This window comes from Pipistrellus hanaki (assembly GCF_964339955.1).
Source record: "Pipistrellus hanaki genome assembly, chromosome: X".
NCBI classification, from domain to species: Eukaryota; Metazoa; Chordata; class Mammalia; order Chiroptera; family Vespertilionidae; genus Pipistrellus; species Pipistrellus hanaki.
This window is the reverse complement of record NC_140524.1, coordinates 8,980,251-9,000,563: the sequence shown is the minus strand read 5'-3', so window position 1 is coordinate 9,000,563 and position 20,313 is coordinate 8,980,251. Positions and strand designations below refer to the sequence as shown.

Here is a 20,313-nt window from a genome sequence, read left to right as displayed (position 1 = left end):
CACTTAGGTTGCTCACAAAAGGGAAAGGGGGTATGCAATTACCAGAAGTGTAATTAGATGCTAGGCTGCAATGCCAAATAATGTCACAATTCAACACATTTTGCTGCTCTCTATGAAGCCCTCTTGCCATATAGGCCACTGAAAAATGTCTCTACAAAAAAAGGTGTGCTTTCATCAATTGCTGACAGAATGTGAATTATTACTATTTGGAAAATGCTCTTGCAAAAATAACTGCTATTTTAAATGTTCAGCCAATAGATTATTTTTTGAACTTTAAATAAATTGGAAAGACAAAAATGTGTGCCTGTTTGCTCTCTTCTTTTTAAAAAATATATTTGTGAGAGTCACTCATGTTGTTGCATGTACTTGTAATTTTCTCATGCTTGCTTCTATATGATATGCCATTGTGTGAATATACTATAAAATACCCACTCTACTGTTGACAAAAATTTAGGTGGTTTCCAGTTTAGAGCTATTATAAATAGTTGAATGCATATATTTTGTAACAAAACTAGAGGCTCAGTGTATAGAATTCATGCACAGGGGAGGGGGTATCCCTTAGCCTGACCTGCACCCTCTCACAATCTGGAACCCCTTGGGTAGGGTCCCTAGGCATGGCTGATGATTAGCGCCTATTGGGCTTTCCTTCTCCTGGTTGCCAACAGCTGACCCTACCCCTGATGCTGCCACTGCTTGCCATCTGTGCAGTGCTGCCCACCACTGGTCACCTCCCTCTGCAGGTGACAGGTGTGAGTGCAATCGTTTGGCTGGCCTGGGCCTCCCTCTGTGGGGTGATCTCTGGCCAGCCCGCTCACCCACCACAGGGTCTCTGGCCGATGGACTGGGCCTCCCTTTGTGGGGCGATCCATCACAGAGCCCCTCCCCCGCAGTCCATGGCCCCACAGAGGTTGGTCTGGGTCTCCCTCTGTGGAGCAATCGTGGGGTGATGACAAGGCACCTGCGTCAATAGCATGGCACCCGCCTTGGCTGGCCTGGCACCAGTGCGTGTTATAGTGTAGTCATCCTGAATGTTGTCTGGACGGTCATTATGCTGTTCGGTCGATTCGAATATTACACTTTTATTATTATAGATATAGGTGTATAGATAGGAGACTAAGGAATTCAAAACAGCTTTCTCATTAAAGAAATAATAAAAGCTGGATAAAACAGTTAAAAATACATCTTCTCAAAGGCATCTGCAAACCAAGAAGATAGGAAATAATTACTCAGCCAGGATATGAAGGAGAACAGGTCCAAGAGATAAACAGTAAATGTGTTGGATGTTTTCTCTCCTGCAGAAGTTTACCTATTCAGCAGGGGATCACTGGAAAGGCTTAGAAGCTCAGAAGAGCTTATGAATTCCCCTTGAAACTAAGGCTACAGAAATTGGAGTCAAGAGCTCTGTTGAAACTCCAAAGGTGATAATATCCCAGGAATAAGAGTTAACCAGAACGAAATGAGCCCTCACATGAATTAGTATATATCTGAAAATTGCTCTCCCCCCCAAAAATTGTATGAACTTTCATTTGCAGTAGCACTGGATGAGGAATTCATTCCTCATGCTCAGTGACATTAATATTCTAATGTTCTTTCATAGTTTGTTGAATCAATTTTTATTGATTTTCTTTTTTCTTTTATGAATTATTTTATTGTTTTAAGCTTAGCTGTTCTGTGAACATCTGACCCATCACCTGATTCAGATACCATAAGTAACTATGAAATGTTCATATTGTTTATTGGGATTTTGTTTTGTTCATTAGTTTTTTTCTTCTGTTTTATTTTGATGAATTTTACATTTTAATAAATCAAATATTGATTTGGGGACAAATTTAGTGTAAAAATTTTCCTAAATATTTACTGTTCTCTTTATTTATTATTATTGTTATTATTATTATTATTATTAATTTTAATGTTGAGAGCTTTTTAAAAATATATTTTTATTGATTTCAGAGAGGAAGGAAGAGGGAGAGATAGAAATGTCAATGAGAGAGAATCATTGATTGGCTGCTTCCTGCATGCCCCACACTGGGGATCAAGCCCACAACCCAGGCATTTGCCCTGACTGGGAATTTAATGTGACCTGGTGGTTCATAAGTCAACACTCAACCACTGAGCCACCTGGCTGGGCAACTTTTTTCCTTTTAAAAAATTTATTACATTTATTGGGGTAACACTGGTCAATTGGGCTACCTAGGTTTCAAGTGTACATTGCTATGATACATGATCGATATTGTACTCTGTGCCCTCCAAAGTCAAATCATCCTCCTTCACCATATATTTGGCCCCTTTTGCCTCCCCTCCACCTCCTTCCTTCTGGTAACCACTATATTGTTGTCTGTGTCTATGAGTTTCAGTTTTATACCCCACATATGAGTGAAATCTATGGTTCTTAGCTTTTTCTGACTAACTTATTTCACTTAGCATAATATTCTCATATTATCTGTCCATGTTATCACAAATGGCAGTATTTCATCTTTTCTTATGGCTGAGTAGTATTCCATAGAATAGATGTGTCATATCTTTATCCAATCATCTATCAAAGGCTGTCTCTATTCTTAGAAACCATAAGTAATGCTGTAATGAACATAGGGGTGCATATATCTTTGTGGAAAATATTTTTTAATATATTTTATTGATTTTTCACAGAGAGGAAGAGAGAGGGATAGAGAGTTAGAAACATTGATGAGAGAGAATCATCGATCAGCTGCCTCTTGCACACCCCCTACTGGGAATGTGCCCGCAACCAAGGTACATGCTCTTGAACAGAATCGAACCCGGGACCCTTCAGTCCGCAGGCCAAGGCTCTATCCACTGAGCCAAACCGGTCCTGGCTTTTTAAAAAAATATATTTTATTGATTTTTTACAGAGAGGAGGAGAGAGGAATAGAGAGCTAGAAATGTCGATAAGAGAGAAACATCAACCAGCTGCTTCTTGCACACCCCCCACTGGGGATGTGCCCACAACCAAGGTACATGCCCTTGACCGGAATCGAACCTGGGACCTTTCAGTCCACAGGCCAAGGCTCTATCCACTGAACCAAACTGATTTCGGCACAGCATCATTTGTTGAGAGGCTTTCTGTTCTCTATTGTGTGGTTTTGGCTCCTTTGTCAAAAATTATTTGCCCATATACATGTGGTTTTATTTCTGTTTTCCCAAATATTTAAAGAATATTAGCATTGCTTAAAGAATAACCAGTCTTTTTCTACTGGATTATAAAACTGTCATTTTCTGTTTCTTATAAAGTTATTTTTTTCTCCTCAGCTCTCCTTTGTGATAAGTAGATCACATTACCATTTATTGTGGACACATTTTCCAAAGGTTCAGTAATGAGGGAAAAGTTAAATTGTGGTCACTATAAAATTGAGTTTTATAGGTCAGATATGTAACAGGTGCTCAAGAAATATTTGTCAAGTAAGAGAAATGATTTTTTAAAAATATCTAATGTCCTGAGAAAGTGCTTATTCTATATGGAAAAGAACAGAGCATGAACTTGCATATGCAAAATATCCAGGTTTTGTGAGAGTCTAGAAAAAAAATGGCAAAAAGAATAATTTTTGATGTTGAGTAATTATTCATAATTATGAGTAATAATGTTTTGGGGTGAGCTCAGGGGAATGGGAAGTGGAATTTCAGTTGGTTATTTTCTTCCTATCAATTTTTGAAATGTACGCGGTGTTGACATTGCGCAAGCAATTAATTTTCAATTTAAAAAAAAGAGAGAAAAAAAAAAGAAAGGCAGGAATAATCCTGAAAAAGTCAAACCCAAGGATGACCACTCAGGAAACATTATGTAGAGATTGGCTCAAGATGGCAGCCTCAAAATTGGCACATTTATCTCTTCCCATCCCAAATCCTTACAAATGACAAGAAAGGCAGATGTATGTATAAAGAAGAATGACATAAGGGAAATAAAAAAAGAAAAAAGGAAACACAAATTCCTGGAAGATAAAAAGCAGAGAGGCGTGGACACTGAGAGGTTGGAGGTGTAGGTGACCACAAGAGCCAAAGACCCCTGAAATGAAAAGACAGGGACAGAGTTGGGGGTCCAGGAGCTACTGAATTTGGAAAGGGGCGGGACGGGGAGACAAGGAATACCAAAGGCAGTGGTGGGTTTAAGAATGCGGGGCGGGGGCACCCAGTGTTTGGCAGGAAGGGGAGGCCACTCTCCTGGCAGGAAGCTGCGCTACAGAAAGGGGGCGGAGACTGCTGCAGCAGTAGCGGCTGGTGGGATCCCAATGAGGCAGAGGGGCCTCTGCCGCCGACCTGAGGCTGAGGGTCCGCAGGCACCGCGCTGGAGGCACAGCCGCCATCCTCCCGGCCCGCCCCGCCGCCCCCCTGGACGCGCTGCGGGCGCACCTACCCTCTCCAAGCGGCGCTTGCAAGCTCGGGGGGCGCGCCGCCCGCTCTTTCTCCCTCCACGCGGGCTCCCGCGAAGGCAGCAGCGAGGTGTCCGGTCTGGGCACGTGAGGCCCGCTCTCCGGAGGTGGACGCCGGGCAGGCAAGGCTGCTGGTGGGTACCAGCTGGAAAGGGAGCCGGTGCGCTCCTGCGGGAGATGGAGGGGGAAGATGGAGGGGGGAGAGGGGCAGGGGCCAGACTGGCTAGCGCAGAGGCTGGGGTGCTGGGGCTGCAGGACAGTGAGCGCCCGCCCTGGGTCCGAGCTGGGGAGGGGAGGCGCGCTGCGGGGGATTTCGAGGGGACGCCAGGGCCGGCGGTGCAGGCTGGGGGGTGCAGGCTCGGAAGTCCCAAGCAGCCTACCCTAGATGCGGAGTTCCTACCCCAGCCTGCACCGCCCGCTGCCCTTCCCAGGCAGCACAGCCTGCAGGCGCCCTGGACAGAGCGGCTTGCAGGCAGCAGCCAGGACTTGCAGTGCTGGCTACAGCTCGCTCACAGGGGAATGTACTGTAGTTGCAGCGCGGGGTACAAAGAGACCTCGCTGCCTGCGGAGCAGCACCTTGGGGCATCTGAGTGTCTGTCTCCCACATTCTCCCTCTTCTCTCCCCGCTCCCGCGGGCTGCAGGCATGAAGACCTCAGGCGCGCAGGAAGCCGAAGGGCAGCCAGCCAAGGCCCCCGCGGGACGGGCCGCCGGGGCCGCAAACACCATGAAGAAGAAAAGCTGCCCCAAGAAGCAGAGGGGCAGACCCTCGTCCCAGCCCCGCAGGAGCCTCGTGGGCTGCAGGATCTCCCACGGGTGGAAGGAAGGCGACGAGCCCATCACCCAGTGGAAAGGGACCGTCCTGGACCAGGTGCCCATCAACCCCGCTCTGTACCTGGTCAAATACGATGGCATTGACTGTGTCTATGGACTGGAACTGCACAGGGATGAGAGAGTCTTGTCTCTTAAGGTTCTCTCAGACAGGGTGACATCCTCTCAAGACACGGATGCAAACCTGGCCAGCTCCATCATTGGCAAAGCGGTGGAGCATCTGTTTGAGGGCGAGCAGGGCGCCAAGGATGAGTGGAGAGGGATGGTGTTGGCCCAAGCGCCCATCATGAAAGCGTGGTTCTACATCACCTATGAGAAAGATCCCGTCCTGTACATGTACCAGCTTCTGGATGACTACAAGGAAGGAGACCTCCGCATCATGCCAGATCCCAGCGAGCCCCCTCCAGCCGAGAGGGATCCCGGGGTTGTGGATGGCCTGATAGGCAAGCACGTGGAATATACCAAAGAAGATGGCTCCAAACGCATCGGCATGGTGATTCACCAAGTGGAGGCCAAACCCTCTGTGTACTTCATCAAGTTTGAGGATGATTTCCATATCTATGTCTATGATTTGGTGAAAAAGTTCTAACCGTTAGTGTAGAGTTGGCCACATTTGTGAAGACGAATGTCTAGGTTGTGGCTATGCAAAATAATGTTGTTTTTTGGTGTGTTGGAATTTAAGGGTCCCGTTGCAAAATAATGTTGTTTTTGGGTGTGTTGGAATTTAAGGGTCCCGTTGATTTAGCATCGTTGCCAGCATAACTGTTGTTTGTTCTGAAAAATATAAATGTGTGTGGACATGCCATGTGTGGAAGGACTTTATCATGTGGAGGAGACTGGGTGTGTTGGGTGGACGGGGCATGAAAGGAAGGGACAGCTGTAAATTCGGGCTGTGAATAAAGTTCAGCTAGCATCATCATCAGTCATCTAAAAATGGCATAGGACTTAGCTGGCCTGCTCTGGGAAGGAGGGAGGAGAAGGGACCAGAGCTGGGCTGTGGGGGAGGGCAGAGGGGAGGTTGCTGCTAAGGAAGCAGTGGGGAGGGGCCAGAACTGGAGGGGCTTCCTGGGGGGAGGCTGTGTGAGGAGGGGGAGGCCCCCAGCTGGGAGGAGATGAGAATAACAGAGGGAGAGGGAGATCTTGGGGCTTAGAGGAAAGCAGACTGAAGAACTGGAGTGGAGAGGGCACAGAGAATCTCAGAAGAGGTCCAGAGCCAGGGGAGAAAGATAAAGCTGGCAGAGATTAGGGGAGAGGCTACAGGATACTCACTCTAAGGTGGGACTAGGCCTGTGAGGACCAAAGGGCCAGGGACACTGAAGAAGGAGGAATCCTAAGAAGAAAGCCTGCCCCAGGGAGAGATCCTACAGACAAAGACGTGTGGGGAGTGGGCTGAAGGGAGAGGGGAGAGGGGAGGCCCGGGAGCATCTTGCACTTCTCACAGGCCCACATTGCTGTCACTGGCTCTGGGCACAGAGATTGTGGCAAAGGAGAGAAGCCAGGTAGGTGGCCTGCAGGTTCCCTAGAAGGTATTTGGACAGGGATGACTCAAGAGTTAAGCAGGAGCCAAGTTTACACCTAAAAGATGGAGTTCATTTCAGGGACTTCATGCTACACTGCAAAGCAGGACCCTGGACCCTGGGCCTAAACACACCCGCACTGTGCCTTCTGCATGTGGCTGTGGGTGGCCTCTTTGCTCAGAGGACCCAGGTGCAACAGGTCTTGGACCTGAAGGTCTCGGTTCCTTTACCCTACACCTTGCAGAACCCAGCAGCATTAGTCCCCTCGTTGTTCTTTCTCTGGAGGGACTGAACCTTGCTTCCCTTCAGAGGAGGGACATCAGAGGATTGCGCCTACTGTCATACATGACAGTCCATACTTCTCACAGTTGGCTTCAGTCCATGCCTCTCACACTTGGTGCCAGCCAGTGCTGCACCAAACAGGTCTGCTGTCCCCAGAAGCCCCATATGTTGGCTGTATCCCAACAGGTCTGCTAGCTCTCAGGGAAGTCCAGGCACATGGGGAGCAGTGATGGGAGTGTGTGCAGCTGTGTTTCCAGGTGGGATAGAGGGCCTGAGGAAGTCAGGCTGGGATGTGTGGCTTGGTGTAATTGACTCCTTTGGCTCTGTATTGCCATGTGGAGGTGTAGGGGTTGTGTGTGTGAGGCTGCAGTAACCCCAATAAAGTCCCTCAGACATAGGGTGTCTTGACCCATGGGTGCTTCTCTTCCTCTCCTCCTGCCCTTTCCCCTTTGCTGCCATGGAAGGTACCCTCAAAGCCCTCTCTCTGGTTTACTCATCCCACAGTTCACCAAAATATACCCCTGCCTTAATGATAGAGTTCTGGTCACTCCCTACTCCCCAGCTTCAACTAACTCCATGAGTAACAGTGGGAGGATGGGGGAGGAAGCTTCCAAGAGTTAAACAATTTGTAACTTATCTTCCTTCTCCACCCTACATTACCTGAAGTTGTTTGTTTCAAAATTGATACAAACAACCCCGCCTCATCATAGCAGGGGTTAATTTTCTTTCATATATCACACAATTTTAGTCGGACAAACACCTTTGGGATACTCATGAGCTAATTTCAGCCAGCTGTCATGTTTTACTTGATCTTCCTGTTTTTTGTTTTCTAATTAACATAGTTTTCTATGCTTTTATAACTACTTGGACATTTGGGAAATTTCTTATTTCTGGCCCACCTGTAAAAACACAAAAGGAAACTGAGGGTTATGGTCCATATTTCAACAAGGAAACAGCGGCTGAGTCTGAGGAAGCCCATTATGGACTCAGATGCTCTCAAGTCAGCCAAACTCCCAGCTGGCCTGCTTTACTCTAATGAATAAAATGCCCAGTTGTGCTTTGAAGTCATTAGTGTGTGTAGCTTTGAGGCAAGACCCAGGGAAAACTGACTAGCTTCCTTTTTGGCTTACTTTGACCCCATTTTTTTTTGTCTGTTTTAGCTTCATCGCACCAATAGTAACTACAGGTAGCTCTCTGCTGCTAGGCAGTCTTCTAGGCACAGGAACATAAGATGTGGTAATGATCAAAAGAATCAAAAGAATCCTACCCTCTTGGAACTTTTATTTCAGTGTGCCAGACAGTAGGCAAGATATATTCAATAGATGGAAGTTATTTTCAAAGTGATAGGTGTTAAGAAGGAAAATACAGAAAGCAAGGAATGAGGAATGGAAATTCTAGACAGGAGTCTGAAATTGAATAGATGGGAAAGCCCAGGAGAGCTTCGCTGAGAACATGGCTTTTGAGTGAAGACCTGAAGGCAGTGAGAGGACTGGCCTTGTGCACGTCTGGGGAAGGAACCTTATAGGTAGAGGGACAGCAAGTGTGATCTCCCATGTTCTAGAAACACTAAGGATACCAGCATGCCTGAAGCTGAGGGAGTGAGATAAGAGTTCAGAGAGGTGCTGGGGACCTGGGAGAAGCAGGAAGTTTAGAGCCTTGGAATTGCTAGAATGGAATTGGTTTTACACAGATTGTAATGGGGAACCATTTGAATATTTTTAACAAAATTGTGATGTGATTTGTCTCACATTTTAACCAGATCACTCTGGTACCTCGGGAAAGTACTTTGTATAGATTGCAAGGATTAGAACAGGGAGGTCTGATATCAGTGACATAGAGAGATCTACAAACTGATTTGCATGCATGAAAAGGGAATCATAAGTGACATTTCATATAAATGACAAGTGTCTTTTTATTCAATAAAGGGTGCTAGATGAATCTGTTTTTCATAAGCCAAATAGTAAACATATCTCTTCCTCACACCTTGTATGAAAAACAATTTCCAAGTGGATAAAGGTTCACTCTTAAATTTAGAAAGTTAAATTTATAAAATTTTAAAATTCAAGTGGAAGAGAATGTTTATAGTTTTTCTAATGGGAATGGGGACTATTTTTAAAGGGCCATAATACTGTATAATTTACTTAGTCAATTAAGTGTATTGTTTTTATACTTGTCAGAATATAAAGTACATAAGTATGTGATTTCCCTTTTTTGTTCACTTATGTATTCCAGATACTTAAAATAAGATCTGGCACAGATTTGGTGCTCAATACTATTTCTTGAATTTATGTGTCTAAGCAATAATCAGAAAAATGGCAATAAAAATGACATACAATTTCATATGCATTAGATTAGCAACAGGCATGAAGTTTGAAAATGTGTTGTCAACTAGATAAACAAGTGGGAGAATCTATACATTGTTGGTAGGAGTTCAAATGGAGATAAATTTGCCATTATATAGTGACTTGGAAGATGTTATAGTCCAGCAATTTTACTTTTTACCTGATTGGAAGACAATTCTGTATGGATCTTTCATGTTTCTATGCATTTTGCAAGCAACCACTGAATGTCTTTTGTTCGCTACCTTCTGTTGAAGAATGTTTGGATGACAAACATCTTTGTAAGATGAGCTGGTGGTTCCCTTTGTTGCAATGGGCAGAAATGTTCGTTACAATATAATAAATACAATGTCTGAAGGCATGTTTACTGCCCATTATAAACGATGAGGTTAATTAAACTGAAATTTCCTTTCCTCTATTGTATGTGTGTGTCAGATGCCCATTTTGCCTCACCCTATGGTAAGTGGGCCTCAGGGATTCAGGATGAAATTGCTGCTACTCTGGCTATGGCCGTTGCTGTGAATACTAAAATATTAATGAGGAGGAATTGAGGAAGAGAGGTTGCAGGATGAGGACCAGGGAGTGGATTCAAAAGACAGACGCTGGAACCAAGCATTGTTTGTTGCAAATTCAACTCTTGGTGGGGCCTCAAGCTCACTTCATTGTAACAAATAATGCTAAGACCGATCCTGGATAAGTAGCATGTTTTGTCTCTCTTAGGTAACAGTGAGAGACAAACAATGACACTGGGAGTTAAAGGGAGTTAAATCACGAGAACTACGGGCAGAACTTTTGCAAGTTGGAGTTGGATATGTGAGAACTGGGGAAAATGCTTGTAAAGTGAAGAATGTAAACAGTTTGGCTATCTTATGACTCAGCCCATCCATCACATGATCATACAAGCTTTAAATACTTTCAGAGATGATAGCAAATAACTCAGTTACTTTTTGTTTGGTTGGTTGGTTTTAGTAATATTGGCCCTCTTGGGGAGATTTTTCTAAGACAACCAATCTCCTATTTATATCATAAATGAGTCATTAAATAGTATTTGGGCTCTTACTGCCCAAGATTTTACTAATGAAGTTAACCACCTAAGAATGAGAAACAGAATCAAAGAAATGTAGATAAATTCTTAATGATCTATCTCTCACCCTTGGAAAACTTCCCTAGCTCTCACCTTGAAAACATGGGAGAAAATAAGAGAGATTATTTTACTAATGAGGTAGCAGACACCCTGGGCTATTTTGAATTTCTCACATAAGTTTATTGCTGTGTGAGCCAAGTCAGCCAGTGTGTCTTTGAAACCTAGTTTTACTGGAAAATAATGTGAATGTGCCTGCTGAGTCAAAACATCGTCTAAGGCAAAAATAGATGATGTTAGCCATGAGGGTTTTGCTACCTGATATAGAGCATTGAGTCATCCGAAAACATGAAAAGTGAGATTGCACAAGACACAAGCAGCCATTATATCACACAGAATTGAAAGTAAAGGTACAGAGCTGCTCTCCTATGACGTTGAAAACCCTCTCTCTCTCCTTCCTTTCCTCCCTCCCTCTCCCTCTCTTCCTTTATTCTGCCTTCTTATTATTTTTTATTTCACCCATCCACCTACACCCACTCCTTTAGCAACCGTCAGTCAACATGTTCTCTATATTTATGGGTCTTTTTCTGTTTTATTTATTAATATGTTTTGTTTTGTCTTTTAGATACCACCTATAAGTGAAATCATACAGTATTTGTCTTCTGTATCTTTGTTATAGTAAATAATGCTGCAGTGTATCGTTTTTAATTAGTGTGTCTGTTTTCTTAGATAAATCCCCAGAAGTGGAATTGCTGGGTCATATGGCAGCTCTATTTTTGTTTTTTTAAAGATCCTATGTACTGTTTTCCATAGTAGCTGTAGCAATTTACAATTCCACCAACAATGCACAAGGGTTCTCTTTTCTCCACATCTTCCTCCGCACTTGTTGTTTGATTTATTGATGGTCATCATTCTAGTAGCTATGAGATGATATCTCATTGTGGTTTTAATTTGTATTTCTCTAATGATTAGTGATGTTGAGCATTTTTTCATATGTTTGTTGGCCATCTATCTGTCCTCTTTGGAGAAGTATCTATTTAGATCCTCTGCCTATTTTTAATTGGATTGCTTGTTGTTGTTTTTAGTGTTATGAGTTCTTTATATATTTTGTATATTAACCCCTTATCAGATGTATCACTTATTAATATCTTTTCTCATTCAGTAGATTGTCTTTTTTTCTTGATGTTTTTCTTCACTGTGCAGAAGCTTTTTAGTTTGATGTAGTACCATTTATTTATTTTTGCTCTTGCTGCTCTTGCTTGACGAGACATAACAAAAAAGATATTGCTGAAAGCAATGCCAGAGTTTACTCCCATGATTTTTTCTAGGAGTTTTATGGTTTCAGGTCTTACATATAATGCAAAGCTTTTCTAATAGTACACGGCTGCTCTCTACCTCCATGCTCCCTGAATCCTCCCTCTCCTTTAACCCAACCACAGCTACTACTATGAGGAGAAAAATGCTTACTAGTAGAGATGAGGCTGAGTCTTCTCTGTCCCTAATGGAGATCAAATGCTACATGCATCCATCTAAGTAGGCTGAGGAGTTATGGTGAGGGGAGAGAATCAAACTTTTATGGCTCTGTTAGATATGGCTATCCCAGTCACTACTCTACAGGACCTGTGGAAGGCTTCAGCATCTAGATACCGCTTACAAGTGAAATCATACAGTATTTGCCTTCCTTATCTTAGTTATAGTAAATAATGCTGCAATGAACATAGGGTACATGCATCATTTTTAAAACTATATATATACTTTTATTGATTTCAGAGAGGAAGGGAGAGGAAGAGAGATAGAAACATCAATGATGAGAGAGAATCAGTGATCGGCTGCCTCCTGCACGCCCCACACTGGGTTGAGCCCACAGCCTGGGCATGCACCCTGACCAAGAATCAAACTGTGACCTGGTTCATAGGTCAACCTGCAACCACTGAGCCACGCCGGCCGTGCCATGCATCATTTTTAATTAGCGTTTTTGTTTTCTTTGGATTAACGTGTTTTCTTTAGTAATGGGTTTGGCTGGGTTTAGAGCAGGAAAACTCAAATATGACATTGTGAGTAAAACCTTTAGGACCAATTATGTGCAGCCTTGGTGTTACCTCTACATCTTAATATATAGTAGGACTGGGTGTTTGTATTTCCCTGTCCCATAAGTGATAGATGAAATTTAGTCTCATGTAGGGAAATGTTACTGAGGAACATAAATTACTCCCCCACAAGCCTCTCTACCTAACCCTGGGTGGTTTATCACAAAGAATACAGAATCTTGGGAGGAAAATAAGAAAACTGTAGCTATGATTAAATACTTAAAGAAAGTAGAAGATGCCAGATCTCTATAAAGCAATCATGTATGTTCACTGTAAAAGTCTAAGAAGAGCTGAAGACTTATAATGATCATTGTCAAATAGATTGTTTCTCCTGTAGTCTCAGCTGTTGCAAACAGTATGACTCTAATTAATCCGTTACACACACTAATGGCACATGGTACACACTTTTGAACATTTATAGTACCTTTTCCCCCCATAGTACTGGCACCTGAGGATCAACGTCTGTTCACATTTATGTGACAGATCTCTGGTATATGTTTTGTAGTACTTCTTCAGAGTTACCTAAACTCTATTGTCATTTGTGAAAATTGGATAGGTCAGAAATTAGTGCAAGTGCTTATACACTCTGATTTCCCAAAATTTCACTATATACATGATGTTCTGATCGTCAGTAGTCATAAGCTTCAGTCTTAAAAGTGTTGCTTGTGGTATTATCATACATTCCTTAGGAAGAATGGCTGCAAACCTCCAAAGTAATTTGAGACCCTGCTTGCCAAGTAATGTTTCTTGGAACAGTGTAGGCAAAGTTACACTACTGAATCATCAGGCGGTCAAAGAAAAATGTCTCCTCAGCCCTTACCAATAAAAAGGAAGACTGGCACCAAACTGGATCCTTTGGATATTGGAAATAGTTTGTGATTGTTTGGGCATTCTGCTTGGTCCTTTAGATCAGCTAATCCACATACCATCTTTTGAGGGAGGGCCAAAACAATGTACAAAGTATGGAAACTGTCCAGCGAGCTGTGTCATGCTATGTTTAGTGCCCTACATTTATAATGACCACTTTGAGCTAAATGTCTCTGTAACTGATGATTTTCTAATTGGAGTCTTGGGCGAAAAGAAGCAATCTCTGCCTAGAGGTATGCCTTGGAGCAGGGGTCTTCAAACTACGGCCCGCGGGCCACATGCGGCCCGCAGAGGAGTCTGATCCGGCCCGCCAGATTTTTTGGGCAGTGAGCGCAGCCGAGGTGTTACAGTAGGAATTAGTAGTTCATATAGTCCGGCCCTCCAGCTCTCTGAGGGACCGTGATCTGGCCCCCACTTTAAAAAGTTTGAGGACCCCTGCTTGGGGTGTGGGGTTTAGCTTTTCTTTTACATAAGTGTTAGATATATCCCTTTTGAAAAGCAACTATTAATGTGCTACTGGGTTCTTTTTATAACTGAACATCTTAACCATAGAAGCCTTGTATCTTTCTAGCCTGAAGTTCCCTTTTTTGTAATGATCAATTCCAAAATGACACCTATTATGGTGAGAAAAGACCAACAAACCTTGCTTGCCAAAAGTAAATAATATATTTTAAAACTTACCTCTCCGTACTCCAGTGGTATATAATCTTTTCTAAAAATTTTCACCCAAGGATTTGTGATTTTAGAGAGAGAGAGAAAAAAGAAAAAAAAAAAAAACTCCGTCAGACACATAGATTGACATAGATTGGTTGCCTCCTGTACACACACTGTGGAAAAACAATCTATATATACAAAAGTCTAAAGTGCAAATTGTCCCTATGGGAGTTCAACTGGTAGACAGATCACTCGTTATGATGTGTGCTGGCCACCAGGGGGCAGCGCAGAACGAAGAGAGGCCCTAGTCAGCAGCCGAGGAAGGGAGGCCCTGGACAGCAGCTGGCAGCTGTAAAGAAGACCCTGGCTGGCAGCTGGAAGGCCCCAAAGGGCCCTGATAGCCAGGCAGGCCTAGGGACCCTACCCATGCACGAATTTCATGCAATTGGCCTCTAGTTTTAGATATAATGTTACATGAAATAAACATTAATATTTTAAGAAAACTTATTTTAAATATTATATGCAATAAACATTCATATTTAAAGAAGAAAATGTTTCAAATATAATAATATTACCAAAACTGACTAACATAGCATAATATCACAAAAGTTGTAGGAAGTATTAAAAATCTGCAAATAACAGGATTACTTCCATTATATTCTAAAATATTTTCCCCTCTGGTTCTATTTTTGTTCATTAGTTTATGTCGTTCATTATATTCCACAAATGAGTGAGATCATATGATATTTATCTTTCTCTGACTGGCTTATTTCTCTAAGTGTAATGCTCTCCAGCTCCATTCATGCTGCTGCAAATGGTAAGAATTCCTTCTTTTTTTTACAGCAGTATAGTATTCCATTGTGTAGATGTACCACAGCTTTTTAATCCACTCATCTGCTGATGGGCACTTAGGTTGTTTCCAAATCTTAGCTATGGTAAATTGTGCTGCTATGAACATAGGGGCGCATATATCCTTTCTGATTGGTGTTTTTGATTTCTTGAGATATATAGTCCTTGAAGTGGGATTACTGGTTCAAATGGGAGTTCCATTTTTTATTTTTTGAGGAAATGCCATACTGTTTTCTATAATAGCTGCCCCAGTCTGCATTCCCACCAGCAGTGCAGGAAGGTTCCTTTTTCTCCGCATCCTCACCAGCACTTGTCATTTGTTGATTTGTTGATGATAGCCATTCTGGCAGGTATAAGATGGTACCGCATTGTTGTTTTGATTTGCATCTCTCAGATGATTAGTGACTTTGAGCATGTTTTCATATGTCTCTCGGCCTTCTGTATGACCTCTTTCAAAAAGTGTTTATTATCTCCTCTGCTCATTTTTTTATTAGGTTGTTTATCTTCCTTTTGTTAAGTTGTATGTGTTCTTGTAAATTTTGGAGGTTAAGTCCTTATCCGAAATAACATTGGCAAATGTGTTCTCCCATGAAGTGGGCTTTCTTGTTGTTTTGTTGGAAAAAAATTGATCTCAGAGAGGAAGGGAGGAGAGATAGAAACATCAATGATGAGAGAGAATCATTGATCGGCTGCCTCCTGCATGTCCCCCACTGGGGATCAAACATGCAACCTGGGCATGTGCCCTTGGCTGGAATCAAACCCGGGACCCTTCAGTCTGCAGGCCAATGCTCTATCTACTGAGCCAATCTGGCTAGGGCTATTGATGGTTTCTTTTGCTGTGCAGAAGCTTTTTATTTTTATGTAGTCCCATTTGTTTATTTTCTCCTTAGTTTCCATTGCCCTACAAGCGGTATCAGTAAAGATATTGCTATGACATACGTCTGATATTTTGCTGCCTATGGAGTTTTCTAAGATTTTTATGGTTTCCCTTCTTACATTTAAGTCCTAAACAAATTCAAAATGGTTTGAGTTTGTTTTTGTGTATGGTGTAAGTTGGTGATATAGTTTAATATTTTTTTTTGCATCTATCTGACCAAATTTCCCAGCACCACTTATTGAAGAGATTGTCTTGACTCCATTGTATGCTCTTGCCTCCTTTGTCAAATATTAATTGAGCATAATGGCTTGGGTAGATTTCTGGGTTCTCTCATCTGTTACGTTGATCTATATGCCTGTTCTTGTGCCAGTACCAGGTTGTTTTGATTATGGTAGTTTTATAGTATAACTTGAAATCTGGTATTGTGATTCCTGAAAATTTTTCTTTCTCAAAATCGCTGCAGCTATTCAGGGTCCTTTTTTATTTCATATAAATTTTTGGAGTGTTAGTTCTAGCTTTATGAAATATGCTCTTGGTATTTTAATAAGGATTGCATTGAATCTGTAGATTGCCCTGGTAGTATGTACAGCTTATGTAAGCAGGCCCATTATCAGTTTTAATAATTTTTGGAATTACCATGACAGCAAAAGCAGCTACAAAATGATTAATAACCTCTTTTGCCATTTCTCCTGTAGATACAGTAGCCCATATGACTTTTGAAAAGGTGTCTATAGAGACATGTAATGCCCCAAGGCGTCCAAAGAAGGTATAATGTGTTATATCCATTTGCCACATATGGTCTCTTAGCAAACCTCTAGGGTTGACTACTGTGTTAGGCCCTTGAGGTAGATGTAACATGCAAGTGGGACATTCCTTAATAATCTGTTTTGCCTGTTGCCGAGTGATTGAGAATTATTTAGACAACATTTTGGCAGGCTGATGTAAAAGCTGATGAAATTCTAAGGCTTCTTTTAATAAAGCAACCAACTGATCAGCATGTGTATTTCCTTTTGTTAAAGGACAAGGTAATACATTATTAGCCCTGATGGGAGTGATATAAAAAGGATATTGTCTCTGTTGTACAATCTGCTGAACTACCTTTAAATAGTAAAAATAAACTTTGTTCACTGAGCCATTTCAACCGGGCAGATTCAATTCTATTCACTAAGTTTGCAGCGTAAAAAGAATCAGAGACAATATTAAGAGACTCTTGGAAATCCTGCAATGCAGCCTTAATAGCTTCTAGTTCGATTCTTTGTACAGAAGTATGACTGGTCAGTATGATTCAGTCTGAATTTATTGTACAATAGGCAGCTTTCCCATTAGATGATCCATCAGTAAAAACAGTTAAAGCTCCAGGAATAGGTTCCTGCCTAGTATTTTTTGGTATAATGATGGAGGTATTATATAAAAATTGTAGTAATTTATCTTTTAATAGGTGACAACTAAGTTCCCCTGAATATCCACTTAACCCAATTTGCCAATTTATATCCGTCTGAAATAACATTTCTGATTGCTTCCCAGTGAGGCTGGAGATAGATACACTCCCCTCTAAGCTGTTTACAACACTTTCTAATTTGGAATATTAACTTAGCCAATAGTTCTACACTACAGTTTGAGAGGATTGATGCCCTAGGTGGACCCATTCAATAATGGCAGGAGAGTTTTTATTTTGAAAGATGACTCCAGTGGGACTATTTGCAGTAGGGTTAATTTGTCCCCATAAAGGTAATTCAGGTTGTACCTGTGCTACTTGGGCTGAGGAAATTGCCTGCTCAATTCTTAGCAACTCATTCCTAGCTTCATCTGTTAAAGTTTGGGGAGAGGAAAGATTTAAGTCACCTATCAATATATTAAATACATTTTTCATTTCTCCTGTAGAGATCTTCAGATAAGTTCTTAACCAGTTAATGGCCCCTAATAATTTCTGAAAGTCATTTAAAGTTTTAAGACAATCTTTCCTTATTTCCACCTTCTGAGGCCTAATGAATTGGTTTTCAATCATGGTCCCAGATATTGGAAAGGCGTTTCTCTCTGTACCTTTTCTGGAAAAATTCTTAAGCCCCATTTAGGGAGTTCCTTTTCTAATTGGGAAAACATGGCCAAAGTCTGCTCTTCCCGTGGGCTTGCTAAGAGCAAGTCATCCATGTAATGAATAATGTAACATTGGTAGTATTTGTCCCTTAAAGGCTTAACAGCTTGAGCCACATATTTTTGACACAATGTAGGGCTATTGGCCATTCCTTGAGGTAAAACCTTCCATTGATATATTTTCATGGGTTCTATACCATGTTTCCCCGAAAATAAGACATCCTCTGAAAATAAGACCTACTTACAGGTTTCCTTCTGAGTGAAATATAAGGCATCCCCCGAAAATAAGCCCCCCCCCCCCCCCTAGGCTAAACATGAGAGATTTGGTCCACTGATTCTGAAAGAAATGGAGTCACAAGAAATTCACCAGGAAATTCAGGAATTGGATTGTTCTGATGATGTTCCAGAAGATGATGACATGATTGTCATTGAATAAATGAGTAAATTCTTGATACTGTAGGATTCACAGTTTGTCTGGTTTGTGTTGACAACTACCGTACTACCGTACCGTATACAGGTAATAAATTTCCTTTATTTTCATTTAACAATAAATGTGTACCATATTCTTCTTCATGAAAAAATAAGACATCCCCTGAAAATAAGACCTAGCGCATCTTTGGGAGCAAAAATTAATATAAGACACTGTCTTATTTTTGGGGAAACAGGGTATTATTAATAGATGGCACTGAAAATGCAAATCTCTGTTTATCTTGAGGTGCCAAGGGAATGGTGAAAAAAACAATCTTTAAGATCTACTACTATAAGAGACCAATCTAGAGGGATTTGTGAAGGCCCTGGGAGTCCAGGCTGTAAAGTTCCCATGGTTTGCATAGTATCATTAACTGCTCTAAGATTATGTAACAATCGCCGTTTTCCTGTTTCCTTCTTAGGGACTGTAAATATAGGCATATTCCAAGGACTATTGGAAGGCTCTATGTGACCAGCTTCTTCTTGTTCTTGTATTAACTCATGAATATGACTTAATTTCTCCTTGGTTAATGGCCACTGATCCACCCATACAGATCTATCATCTTTTCATTGTATAGGATCAGCATGAGGGTGAGGAGATTGAACAATGACCGCTCCTAAAAAAGTTGATATCCTAATCCTCATCTTTCTGGGTTTCCTTTTGCTTGGATGGGCTCTTTAATTCCCTGACCATTTTTTCCGAAACCTTGACCAGTTTGATATCCCACCTGAGTCATTAACTGTAGTCCTTTGTCGGTAAGAATACATGCCTGTAAACCTTCTAAGACATCCCAGCCTCTTAAGTTGACTGCAATTCCAGAGACAATGTAGGGCTGAAACCATTCTGTCTGTCCTTCCTTATTTTGCCACCTTAACACTGTAGCACTATGTTCTGTGTTATTAGGAATTCCCACCCCCCTAACTGAGCCCATAGCTCCTACCATGGACCAACTTTGAGGCCAGAATTCTTTGCTGATAATACTGGCATCCGCTCCAGTGTCCACTAGACCCCTAAATTGTTTTCCCTCTGTTATATTAATCATAAAACAGGTTTTGCTAATTTCATGTATCCAATAGATGTCCGAGCTTCCAAATCCTTGCATTCCTCTTTTCCTATTTATAGCCTCACCTTGCTAAACATAAGGTAGAAGTAGTATCTGAGCAATTCTTTGTCCTGGAGTAATTTGCATAACATGATTACATTCTAGTATAACTTTAATTTCTCCCTCATAATCTGAATCATTGGCTCCAACAGATAGTCCTTTTATTTATTTATTTTTATTTTTTTATTATTATTTAAAAAATATATTTTATTGATTTTTTACAGAGAGGAAGAGAGAGGGATAGAGAGTTAGAAACATCGATGAGAGAGAATCATGGATCAGCTGCCGCTTGCACACCCCCTACTGGGGATGTGCCCGCAGCCAATGTACATGCCCTTGACCGGAATCGGACCCGGGATCTTTCAGTCCACAGGCCAACGCTCTATCCACTGAGCCAAACCAGTGGCTCAGTGGATAGAGCGTTGGCCTGTGGACTGAAAGATGTTTCCACGCCTCTCTAAGATTAATCCTAAAGTTCCCGGTGGCACGTGTCCCCAAATTCCTGTAGGAATAGCTCGCCGAGCAATATCGGGGGTCAAAGTGACTGCTATAGTGCTGTTAAGATCCAGGCTTGGGCTTCCTGGGGTTGCTTGGATAAGGGAATCTACTGTGGGCCTTGCAGGGCAGATTTCCCCTATTGATGACAGGGATGGGGGACGCCCCTCTGGCCGTTTCCCGGCGGTTGACCATGCCCTATGTCTTGATCTAGCAGCTGCCCGTTTCTGTGAAATTTCGATCTACACAGACTGGCCCAATGGTTCCCTTTCTGGCATCTAGGACACAGAAAAATTGAATCTGGAGGCTGAGTGTTTACACCTCTCTCTAGAGCACTACTTTGTGTCCTTCTTGGTTGCCTACCTTCCTTTTGGAAATGTCCTGCTTTTCCACAC

At 42.0% G+C, this 20,313-nt stretch overlaps 1 protein-coding gene across 1 annotated transcript; it reads left to right on the top strand.

Moving 5' to 3' along the window:
• The first annotated feature begins 4,201 nt into the window (after positions 1–4,201).
• Positions 4,202–5,894, top strand: LOC311615824 (spindlin-2B). The gene is made up of 2 exons (XM_084871259.1): positions 4,202–4,513; positions 5,022–5,894. The coding sequence occupies exon 2, from the start codon at positions 5,024–5,026 to the stop codon at positions 5,795–5,797; it is 774 nt and encodes a 257-aa protein (XP_084727385.1). The 5' UTR covers positions 4,202–4,513; positions 5,022–5,023; the 3' UTR covers positions 5,798–5,894.
• The last annotated feature ends 14,419 nt before the right edge of the window (positions 5,895–20,313 follow it).